The sequence below is a fragment of the Poromitra crassiceps genome (assembly GCF_964638095.1).
Source record: "Poromitra crassiceps genome assembly, chromosome: 29".
Taxonomy (NCBI): Eukaryota; Metazoa; Chordata; class Actinopteri; order Beryciformes; family Melamphaidae; genus Poromitra; species Poromitra crassiceps.
Window position 1 is genome coordinate 17,310,616 of NC_139641.1, and position 13,129 is coordinate 17,323,744.

Sequence of the window (13,129 nt, forward strand, 5' to 3'; positions counted from 1 at the left end):
CAGTCACTCATTCAGTCACACACAGGTCAGTCAGTCACTCATTCAGCCACACAGCCTTTTCTCATTCTTAACGAGAGCGTCTGTTAATGTCAATCAATAATACGGCGCTTAACGGATCAAAGCGCCTCAAAGGAGTTGGCATTATCTCTGTGTAACGTCAGAGTGAAAGATAATTGATTCTTTTGTTCTCTTTGTCATTCGCTCGCGGGTCATTTTATACCTATCAATCAATCAATCAATCAATCAATCAGGTGGCCAACTGGCAAGTTAATAGCTTCCCCCCCCCAATGACAGCTAGGAATTAGCCGAGTGGGTAGTTAAGTAGGTTTTCCATGACAACAGTTTTCTTACGAGAGGTGACTGGTTCAAGAAGAGGTTCAAGCCCCATTCAGCCACTTTTCCAAGTTTTGCTATTGGAGAAACAGCGCCCTCTGGGTGCAATAGTATCGATATTGGGGATGCACGATATGGATTTTTAGAGCCGATACGATAACCGATAAATATATTCTTCTTGGCCGATAACCGATATGATATAACCGATAATTATTATAATAAAAAAAAAATATATATATATATTTTTTTAAGCTGTATTTTATGCACACCTGGGGTTAAAAAAGGGTTAGGGTAGATGTATGGATGTAGTGAGCATAGCTCTGACCTAACCAAATCTAACTGAGATCACTGTGAACGCAAAACAAAGAAAACTTCTGATATAATATGATTGTTTTAATAAAGTGTATCACTCAATTATAGTCAATACAAAAATAAAGGCTTTTATAGAACGGAAAGCCAAGCTGCAGATAAAACACAATGACAAAAGGCATAGTAATTTAGACTCTTATTGTCATACTGATCTGTTCAAATTGGTTCCAGTTCTCAGTGAATTGTAGCCTGGGCCCAATGAATGGGGCAGGCACTATAAACCATCTGTGTCGTTTCACTTTTTACTGAAAAATGCTGCCACCAGATTAAAGAAAAGACACTGTGATGTTGACTGACTGATGCTTTTTATGTACATGTTGTGACATTGGGTACTCACCACGTGATGAAATAATAATCCAGAGTTTACGTGAAGCGTCATTTTCGAAACAATTCCGTACCGAGTGACTTCCTTGTTGTCCTGAACACAGCGCTTCCGCTGTACACAGCGCACGCGTGGTACGCTGTCTCCGAGATGCCGGCACAAAAATGCTTGGTGCACTACCAGGAGAGGCCTTTGGAGGGCGGTGTGCGATCAATAGAGGTGACATTCTCCCTTTTTAGAATACACTAGTCCATATTCAATGACTAAAAAGCTGTTATATTAAGGTGAAAAGGTTACTGATTGGGGCTTTAACCTGGATGGTTACCTTGCTAACCTTTAACAACCCTTTGCTAGGCCATAGCCTTCAGGCCAGGGAGAGAGGGCCGTTCCAGCATAGGATCACATTAGAAATTAGCTTTAATGTTCCATTGCAGTCAATTCAGTCAGTACAACACTTATTGGATCAGACGCAACCATGGCTCACTCTCACGCTCACTATATATCAACGGAAACAGGAGCACGCCGATTCAAGACAAGAAGACAGACTTTTTTTTAAATATGTGAAAAGATGTAATGGTTCGTATGTCTGGGGATAATTTATTCCAGTCTGAGGGGGCTTTGAACCTAAATGCTCTCTTTCCAGATGTTTTCCTAACTGCAGGAATGAAAAAATAGTACTGTGAAGAGTGTCTTAACTAACTGATATGTTGATGAGTGGGGAACTAACAACTGCTGTAAATAAAGAGGATAGTTCAAATGTATCCATTTAACACGTTCACTGCCATCGACGAGTTAACTCGTCAAAAAAAATCCAACGGTTGACTGCCGTTAACGAGTTAATTTTTTTTGACGGTGGGACGTGGATCTAACCCTTTTACATCTCCTATTATAATATGGGAGCCACCGAACGTGTACAACCCATTCCACCCACCCACTAAGTGGCGACAGTGCTCTCCAGACTAGAGGAAGCCAAGCAAAAACTGCAGGGAAAAGCATGAGGAAGCCATTCTCATACTGTAGGCGAAAACGCTTTCGCTTTCGCGCTGGGAGCTGGCGGTGGGGGATTGCAAATTTGCATAATATATTATGGGTGCATCACACTTTGAAACACCAGCAGAAAGCCCAGAATCGCACGCAGCTTCATTCCAGCTGAGCTCACAACCGAAAACCCTAGAGAAAGCCAGCCAAAACTGCAGGGAAAAGCGTGAGGAAGCCATTCTCATACTGTAGGCGAAAACGCTTTCGCGCTGGTGCACAACGGTGGGGGGTTCCAAAAATAGACTGGGTGCAAAACACACTTTGAAACACGCAGCATAAAGCCTAGAATCGCACAAAGCTTCATCAAAGCTCTCAACCGAAAACCCAAGTAACGAGCGAGCCCCATCCAGACTCGCCGATGAGGGGCCGCCAGAGAGGGATGCTGCTAGGCAGCAGAAACTCGCTTGTGACAAACGCTGCTGAAAGCCACCAGAGACACGCCCACGGAGGGAGGAGTTTGAAGGAGAGGGGGTTCAGAACTATATTGTTTAGATGTCTGATGTCTCACTGATGCCAAAAATAAATGGTTAAAGTGACTGTTCTGCCTGTTTGATTGAATTTCACAAAACTGTGAATATCTCAGCTTTCTGTCTCAGACGCTGAAACCATGCTGTACTCAACGGCTAATATCTACATAACTACTAACTCTACAAACTAACTCTTTTAGACAGAGAAAGCACACATTCTATTAGTACTTTTGAGATATTTTGTGTTCACAAAGTCCAAGCAGAAAATAATCCTCGGCTCTTGTAAGATGAGCCAGAATCCTCAAAAAAAACCTTTGGCAGAAGCTACCTACAGTAAAAAAAAAACGGCTGGCAGTGAATGTGTTAAAAAATAAGTTGCAACCAGTGAGTGAGATGCCATGTTGACTTGAAAAGATGTCATTGACACCCTGTTTTTAGCTGAAGTCTTCACTGTGGCCACCAGGTGGTGCTGCAGCCCCTTTTCCTATCCCATCGTCTTTTGTAATAATCGGCCTTAAAGGAACACTCCGCCCATTTTCAACCAGCTTTGTATCATTAGAACATCAGTAGTATATCAGAAAACTGTAAACGGTTTTGAAGTCTCATTTAATTTGACAGTTATTGAGTGTTAAGTTATTGAGTGTTAAAGTATGTACACTAAATAAAACTAGATAACTAGATAAATGATGAATAGTTTGTCAGTTATTGAGAGTTGATTTGAGTTAATGAGTTATTAATCTGAGTTAGTGTGGACCAGTGATGTCAGTGGTCCACACTTTAACACTCAATAACTGTCAAATTAAATGACAGACTTCAAAACAGTTTACAGGTTTCTGATATACTACTGATGTTCTAATGATACAAAGCTGGTTGAAAATGGGCGGAGTGTTCCTTTAATAATGGGCTTTGCGAGTGCACGCAGCGGCCGATGGCGATTATTTAAAAATGCAAATAATCGGCCGACCCCTAGTGGCCACACATGATCTGCATCCAGTGTAACAGAGCTTTTATAGCGGCTCAACTGTCAAATGGCATAAAGCTATTGGCCTAGGCTGCATTCTGCTGTTGAAGAACATAGGCAGCACGGTGGATCAGTGGTTAGTACTGTTGCCTCACAGCAAGAAGGTCCCGGGTTCAAACCCCGGTCCGTCCCAGGTCCTTTCTGTGTGGAGTTTGCATGTTCTCCCCGTGTGCGTGTGGGTTTTCTCCGGGTGCTCTGGTTTCCTCCCACCACCAAAAGACATGTATGTTAGGGTTAATACTCCTGTCAGCGCTCCTGACCAAGGCACTGGCAAAAGAACTGGAGTTGGTCCCCGGGCGCTGCACAGTGGCTGCTCACTGCTGCTAGTTCTAGGAAGGTTCCTAGTAGAGGATGGGTCAAATGCAGAGGATGAATTTCCCCAAGGGGATAAATAAAGGATAACTTAACTTAACATCTGAGAATCAGCCATTTTGAGTTTCAAAAAAGCTGTGGATCCTCGCTACTCAAATAGATATTCTTCATTCAGTGTATTGTGTATTGATTGACAGGGCTGTTGTACTGGCACATTATGTAATGTGTTGGAGGCAGTGCAGCATGAAAGACATGAGTGCTTCCGGCAACGAAAAGATAACGTATCCGACCCGTCGCCTATTCATAACGGCTCTCGAGAGCACTGATGTAGGACCACCGGCTAAATCACATTGCAATATCAACACCAATATGAAAATAGAACGCTTCCATGATCAGTTCCTTTTGCCTTTTGGATTTCAATATAGAGAAGTGAGACACTGTAAATGATTTCACATAGCTCATGCCAGCCTGTCTTCTTCTCTCTTTCACACTGTCCCCAGTGCACAACACCAACACATAGCACCCCTGCTCCCTGAATGGCAAATAAGCCATGATGAAAATGGAAGACATCTTTGTACTAGGGCTGCACGATATGAGGAAAAGCTGCGATGTGCGATAACACTGTTCAATATTGCGATGACGATATGACCTGCGATAAATAAAAAAATGCTATAAACAAAAATATGAATGGGTAGGGGTGCTCCGATCCGGCTAAGCCACGATCCGATTCCGATTCCTGGGGTCACGATCCGATTCCAGAATCGATTCTCGATTCCAACGATTCTCGATTCTAGAATCGATTCTCAATTATGTAGTTTTATATTGCAATAACACACAAAGGTAAATCTAAGACAAAAAATGACAAATGTATTAATGCTGAACTTCAAATTCAACTTCTGAAGTATTACAGTGAGGGCCTAAATTCATTTTGCAATATGAGTGTGTTAATTTAAGCATACGTATCAGTAAGTGGCACGGGATTCTCAAAGCCTGTGTTGAGGGTCATACGAATAAAAATGCACTCTTGAAGCTAAAAAAAAATCCAAAACCAACAAGTTAATTATTTACATTTTTACTTCAATGTAGAACAGTAATTTCTTACACATGAGATTACTTTTAGCCTTTTAATCATAATGATTATTGAAAGATATTCCATATTCCAGACTGAAATGTTATAACAGAAGTGGAGTATTGGCCAGAATGACATGAACATTTGGACACTTATTCAGCCGGTATCTTGCATGTTGCGTTCAGGTTAGGGATCGACCGATATGGGTTTTTCAGGGCCGATATCGATATCGATTATCGGCAATGAAAGACACCGATAACCGATATTTTGGAACCGATATATGTTTGCAGTAAAAATTTAAATCTTGGTGTCAAAATTTAGAATAACACGACCCGTTGTTGAAATTCATTTTCTTCAGTTTATCCAACTACAATATTATTTGAAAATATTCACTCTATTAATATTGATATGAATCAAAGTGTATGTGTGTGTGTGTGTGTGTGTGTGTGTGTGTGTGTGTGTGTGTGTGTGTGTGTGTGTTTGTTCAATCTAGTGGAGACTTGGGCACATTATCAAGATAAAGCTGTGGACAGGGGTGAAAGTGGTTTGAATTTCTTACAGGAACTATAGGCCTACTACCTCAACCTTCATCGTTTCATATTGTTCTCCTCCCGCCCGCCCCAGCTTCATGCATCCCTGAACACACACATCCATTTTTTAATGCCTGTATGGTGTAGAAATTAGAAACACTTGACAATATGTATAGTGAATTATTTAAACATTACAACAACAGACTCTCCTATGTGGACTATCATGTGTGATTTCAACTCTCCTTTTTGACCAAAACATTTACCACACACTGAACAATTAAATTGTTTCTCTCCTGTGTGAACTATCATGTGTCTCTTCAAGTCTCCTTTATGGCAAAACATTTACCACTCACTGAACAATTACCGTAACTTGTTTCTTTCCTGTGTGAACTACTGTGTCTCTTAAAGTCTCCTTTGCCAACCGCCATTAAACAACAGAAGAAGACATTTCACGAGCACTGACACTTCACTCACTGTATTATCACTCCGCTTCACAGCTGCTCTATCATTGCCTATTACATCCAGCCTGTTAGCTGCTAGACTCAGCTCTCAGTCTTAATCCATTTCACTACCTTTGGTGGTTAGGTGGCGCTGTTGGCGCCGCTCACCAAACGTCTGGAAACCGAGACTAGTTAGCTGCTGATTTACTCCACAAAGTAAAACCGTTTTCAAAATATGCGTTATTTTGATAAACAGACCTCACAACGGGGCTCTATAGAGTTACGTGTGTCTAGTACCATTATTAATACATCATAAAGATAATGCTGTTTCTGGTAGTTTGCTAAAATACTAGTGCTAATCTGTTAGCGAGCTATCGGGCAAGCTTCTTCTTCTTCTGCTACTTCTAATAGCTCTGCAGCAGACAGATGCCTTGAGGCACATCGCTGCCTCTCACTGGTTGGAAATATTACTGTTTCTGCTTGCTTGGGAACACTAGTGCAATCCTGGGTGGAACTGTTTTTGTTGGCGGAGGCAAGCGAGACTAGTATTGACAGACAGATAGCCGAGTTGCAGCAGCAGCAGCCGCATTCAGAAGCTGCGTGTTTATAGCCTGACTGCACGGATTAAAACCACAGGTCTAAAACACTGCATTTGAACAATTTAGAAGCAATTTATGAGAGAGACTACATGTTGTTTATGTTAACCTAATGACATAACGTCAGCCATGTGTTTCCTGGCTGGAAATTATGCGATCGATCGTATAGTATTCTGCACTCTGCAGCAATCGGATTTTGATTGACAGGCAGCTGCATGTCTTCCCCCAACGGCGTTCAGGCACGGAAAGTCTTACAGGAACTGCGCACCGGACGGTTCCGGCCCACTTTCACCAGTGGCTGTGGACTTATACTTTTAACAAACTAACACCGACTCACTACAGTAACAAAATAATAGAGGGTTTCCCTCCGCTTACACCTGACACTAACCTCACCCCCAGGCTCTCAAAGGAGAATACTGAAACAAACACGTTCATCCGTGCATCCGCTGATGTAATGTCTCATCCTCGTTTATTCGGTTCCTTGTTTCATTCTAGAGTCCGCTGACGAAATGTCTCGTCCTAGTTTATTCGGTTCCTTGTTCCAAGCAGAGAGAGAGTCAGAGAGAGCAGAAAAAAAGTCAGCTGCAGCTTGCCCAGACATGCCTGCCTGCCAATGTATTTTTCGGACACGCAGCGCGACTGGATCAATAAAACAGCTTCGCTACTGACAACCATGGCCATTTGATTCAAAAAGAGCGACGCTACACCGTGGACACGCACGCTACTATGGAATTAAAAACTAGTGCCCCATACACTGCTTTGTGAGGTTACTAGGCTATTTTGCCCTCTTCAACAGCGGTGGACGGTGATAAGTTTGAGTTGCACTTGCACAGCAGGCACCAACGTTACTCAAAGATATATGCTATCAGTACACAAATAATCTCTGTTATCTTATCGTTATCACTGCAACAAAGTGCATGCGCGCATTTTCAATGATACTGCTTCATCTCTCTCACTTATAGACAGACCTATCTCCACACACTTTGCACTGTGCGAGGCTGCGCTTCATACGAATCGCTCATAAGATCGTGGTGTTTTTGAAATGTCAGCGTAGGTACCGTAATTATTATGTATATTAACTTTAGTACAACTTCGGCATGGCAATATCTGCAGCTTTACCTTAACACTGTGACTGTCACACAGTCGCAACAGCCAACTAGTCAAGTCCGCTGCACAGAGGCAGCACAGCTCAGACGGCCACGGCCTGCCTCTGTGCAGGCTGGAGCACTGAGGTGTCAGATTTCATCTCTGAGCAGCCGTCTGATAGGCTATTGCTCGATGTGTAACCAATCAGATAGCGCTGTGGGAGGGACATTGCTCCAGATCACACAGAGGGAACTACAGTACTGTAGGAGAGGCTCCTTCCAGCCACAGCAGCTGCAAATTAGCGCATTTTTTTATTAAATTATTATATCGGCAAACAGCCAATGAAAATGCCGATACAGATAATCGGCAAAATGTTGAATATCGGCCATAATAATCGGCCAAACCGATAATCGGTCGACCCCTAGTTCAGGTGCACTGTAAAAAAAAAAATTGCGATAACATGTGACTTTTGCAATGTGTTCATCGCGCATTTTCATATCGCGATGACGATGAAAATACGATTAATCGTGCAGCCCTACTTTGTACTGCCATTTGAGGTTAATGTTGTCCAGCATAAAGATGAACAAATAGCCAGGGCGAGCATAGACCTTAGGATTCCCCATTGCCATTGAGCCACTGGCAGAAGCTATTAGTATTAGGGCTGTCAAAAATAATCGATTATAAGATGCATTGCGATGCAGACGTGCACGATTCTGCATCGATTCACAAATGTCAAAAATCGATTATATAAAAAATATATAATCAAATAAAATATAATGGAAGTACATGCAGTTGTTTATTTTAATTATGGATCATAATACAATGCAATTCCAAATGCACTTTTATTTTAAAAGTAGCCACACAGTGAGAAAAAAGAAAGTGAGAAAAAATGAATCATGTATTGCGGAAAAAAGTGATGCATCGATTGAAGATGCATCGAGATGCATCGATAATCGTAATCGAATCGTGAGGCCAGTGAAGATTCACAGCCCTAATTAGTATGCCCTCTTTACAGGGGTTGAAAGGAGATCATAGCATCATACGATTAGTGTGTATGCATATGATGTTTTAATATGTATCTCCAGTCCAGAAACATCAATACCAGCTCTTCTTAAAGGAACACTCCGCCCATTTTCAACCAGCTTTGTATCATTAGAACATCAGTAGTATATCAGAAAACTGTAAACGGTTTTAAAGTCTGTCATTTAATTTGACAGTTATTGAGTGTTAAAGTGTGGACCACTGACATCACTGGTCCACACTAACTCAAATTAATAACTCATTAACTCAAATCAACTCTCAAACTGTAAACGGTTTTGAAGTCATTCATCTAGTTTGACAGTTATTGAGTTGATTTGAGTTAATGAGTTATTAATTTGAGTTAGTGTGGACCAGTGATGTCACTGGTCCACACTTTAACACTCAATAACTATCAAATTAAATGACAGACTTCAAAACAGTTTACAGTTTTCTGATATACTACTGATGTTCTAATGATACAAAGCTGGTTGAAAATGGGCAGAGTGTTCCTTTAATGTTACTGATTTATTTAGTCATTAACTGGCTAAAATGTTAACATGACTAAATCTGAAGCATTGGAGCCTCAGCCTTGTGTTGTAGCTGTTTTCCCTTTGAAGTGCTCCCCTGCTGGCTTGGCTTGTCTATATCTCATGGATGGAATTGGAAAAAAAAAGGGGGGGGGGGGGGTTTATTTTATTTTATTTTTTAACAGTGCACCTGAACCCAACATGCAAGATACCCACTGAATATCCAATCCAAATGTTCATGTCATTCTGGCCAATACTCCACTTCTGTTATAGCATTTCAGTCTGGAATATGGAATATCTTTCAATAATCTATGATTTAGCTGCTAAATTGTCAAATACCGCCGTCTGCTCGCTACCCAGGCACTTATGTATGTACTTAACCTAACTAACTTAACCTAACTAACTGTCCGGTGTGCACAACACTGTCAGACTAAACTCCGGCTGACACCCCAAAAACCTACAATCTGCTACAGAAAAATGTATATTGTTTGTTTATTAACTGGCCCCTGGCCTTCTATCATTTCACGAAAGTGGCCCCCGGGCAAAGCAAGTTGAGTATCCCTGCTCTAGAAGACGGTGTTTGTACTGGCCCGCCCCCATGTGTAAATGTGTGGAACTGTATGCATTTTAAGCAGGGCAGCCACAATTTACTTGAGCAAGAAAGCAGATTTTGAAATGTGAACTAAGTGGCTATAACCCAAATTGTAACAACAAAGAACGCAGAGATTTCACTTTGTTCAATCCGGACTCTGATTTACTGTGATTTGTTTGAACTCTCATCTCTCTCTCTCTTCTGCCCCCGTAGACCCGATCAAGACGGCCCAGGGCTCCCTCTCCCTCAAGGCCTACAGGCTGACCCCCAAACTCATGGAGATCTGCAAGGAGAAAGATTTCACACCTGAGGGGTGAGTCACAGAGAACACACACACACACACACACACACACACACACACACACACACACACACACATAGACACTGTATGGATGAGACACACACACCCACATGTAGACACTATACACTGTATGGCGCTAACATGCATTTTCTGTGATCAGATTGCAATCAGATTGTGTTTTATCACTTGAAATGCCAGGTGTAAACACCCCCAAAACGCATTGAAGAAGGATTGCAATCTGATCGGCCAAACCACCTCCGGAGGTGGTCAGGGATGCATTGTGTACACATTGAACACAAGTGTAAATGCAATGTGTCCTCTCAATCTGGATACAGCAACTTTATGCGGATTGAGAGGACAACCATTTCTGCAATCTGATTGCGATCAGATCGCAGAAAATGCATGTTAACGGCAGGTGTAAATGGAATCAGGCTGAAGTGATCAAATACAATCTGATTGCAATCAGATGGCAGAAACCACATGTTAGCGCCAGGTGTAAATGGCCTCACAGAGATGCAGATGCCCACAAACAAATCCTGATACAGTTATATGCACACACACACACACACACACACACACACACACACACACACACACACACACACACACACACACACTGTGTATACATGCATAAATGCATAAATGTACAGGAAGATGGAATTGAAGGTGCCTTTATTGATTTTGCTTATTCAATGGATGCAAATGTAGGCTTGTCTATCCACAGGGTACTGTAGGTATCCACAGGGTACTGTAGGTATCCACAGGGTACTGTAGGTATCTACTGTAGGTATCCACAGGGTACTGTAGGTATCCACAGGGTACTGTAGGTATCTACTGTAGGTATCCACAGGGTACTGTAGGTATCCACAGGGTACTGTAGGTATCTACTGTAGGTATCCACAGGGTACTGTAGGTATCCACAGGGTACTGTAGGTATCTACTGTAGGTATCCACAGGGTACTGTAGGTATCCACAGGGTACTGTAGGTATCCACATGGTACTGTAGGTATCCACAGGGTACTGTAGGTATCCACAGGGTACTGTAGGTATCCACAGGGTACTGTAGGTATCTGGTATCTAGTGGCTGTTGGAGATGGACGCTGATGATGATTTATCAGTTGGCCTCTTGCCAATCAAATAAGCAAATGTACCTTGTTTACACTTGTTGTGACCTCGAGGCTTATCTTATCCTAATTGCTTTTAAATTGCAGCTCAAAATGAATGTAATGATGGGGCATTTTCCACGCAGTGCCGAGTAGTCCATTTAATACAGGCACTCAGAGGTGTGCAAACAGGTGTCTGCGAGGACACGCACAGAATAATGCAAACAGGCGTCGGCGAGGACACGCACAGAATAATGCAAACAGGCGTCGGCGAGGACACGCACAGAATAATGCAAACAGGCGTCGGCGAGGACACGCACAGAATAATGCAAACAGGCGTCGGCGAGGACACACACAGAATAATGCAAACAGGCGTCAGCGAGGACACGCACAGAATAATGCAAACAGGCGTCAGCGAGGACACACACAGAATAATGCACGTGTAGCAACTAGGGATGTCAACGCTGAGAACGTCTCTGACCGGTTAAAGGAACACTCCGCCCATTTTCAACCAGCTTTGTATCATTAGAACATCAGTAGTATATCAGAAAACTGTCAACGGTTTTGAAGTCTGTCATTTAATTTGACAGTTATTGAGTGTTAAAGTGTGGACCAGTGACATCACTGGTCCACACTAACTCAAATGAATAACTCATTAACTCAAATCAACTCTCAAAGTGTAAACGGTTTTGAAGTCATTCATCTAGTTTGACAGTTATTGAGAGTTGATTTGAGTTAATGAGTTATTTATTTGAGTTAGTGTGGACCAGTGATGTCACTGGTCCACACTTTAACACTCAATAACTGTCAAATTAAATGACAGACTTCAAAACCGTTTACAGTTTTCTGATATACTACTGATGTTCTAATGATACAAAGCTGGTTGAAAATGGGCGGAGTGTTCCTTTAAGCATGTCGGTTGAAGTTCATTTGCATATTAATTTGCATACAACGTGTTGGCAATCTGTCGATTTTTTCCCCTCCTTCGTGGGAAGCAATGTTAACCTACGTATATTAAAACATGGCACAAGGGTTAAACTAGCATTATATTAGGAATTAAAAGCTACCTGCCACACTGCCAATAACAGCATTCATTTAGAGCGGCCATCCTCAAGTCGGGACTCGAGCCCTATAACCTCCAAATCATTGAGAATTGTCATTTTCACGGAGCGTTTCTATTTTAACCGGCACATGCTTTTCTAGTCTTTACGGTACTACTGGTTTATCTGCCAGAAAGCTCACAGACCAATGAATGCGCTGTAAATCATCGCACGTGATGCTACTCGGCCAATCAAATAAGAGAATCGTTTCTCCCGGTCGTTTCCTAGTGCTGCTGTGAGAGTGACACACGAACGGAGGGGATGCGAGAGATAGAAGTCATTTGCTCAAAAGAAACCACTCTTACATGTGCATTCATTGTTCTTACGGGCAGTTCAAAACCTCATTGTAGGGGGATACTCACACACACAGACACACACACAGACACACACGCACACACACGCACACGCACAGACACACACACACACACACACACACACACACAAACACAGACACACACACACACACACTGGATGCCTGCCCCCACGGTTGCCGCACGTGGTCCTGGGCCGAATTTGCCCTTGTTGAAATGAAAGGCAGGAATAGATGAGTGCTGAATAGACACATCTCTGGGCCTATGGAGCTATGGAGCTATGGAGGCAGCATCAATAGTCTCCACTTCAGTAGGCAATCTGAAGCATCAAATTAGCCGGCCCGTGGAGTCGACCTTTGACCTTGTCCAGCGGGGCCCAGCTTGTAAAGAGCATGGCATTAAGTGTGCCAAAGTCCAATAGGGTGGAGCGATTTGTCCTGCCTAGAACGGGCTGTCCTCCTCGTGTTGCCTCATAGATCACTTCTTATATAGCTCTGCAGGCACTTGAAAGGTCATCATATGACCTTTCAACAACATTTTAAAGCAACGTGGATGAATCATTTTGCCAATATTTGTATATATATATTTCTTT

General features: G+C 42.4%; 1 protein-coding gene across 1 annotated transcript in view; it reads left to right on the forward strand.

Annotated features, from left to right (window-relative positions):
* Positions 1–13,129, forward strand: part of LOC310799994 (eukaryotic translation initiation factor 3 subunit H-like) — a 92,389-nt gene that overhangs the window by 46,193 nt on the left and 33,067 nt on the right. Inside the window, 1 exon segment of the mRNA XM_083662596.1 lies at positions 9,936–10,035. Within this exon segment, the coding sequence (XP_083518722.1) occupies positions 9,936–10,035 (100 nt within the window).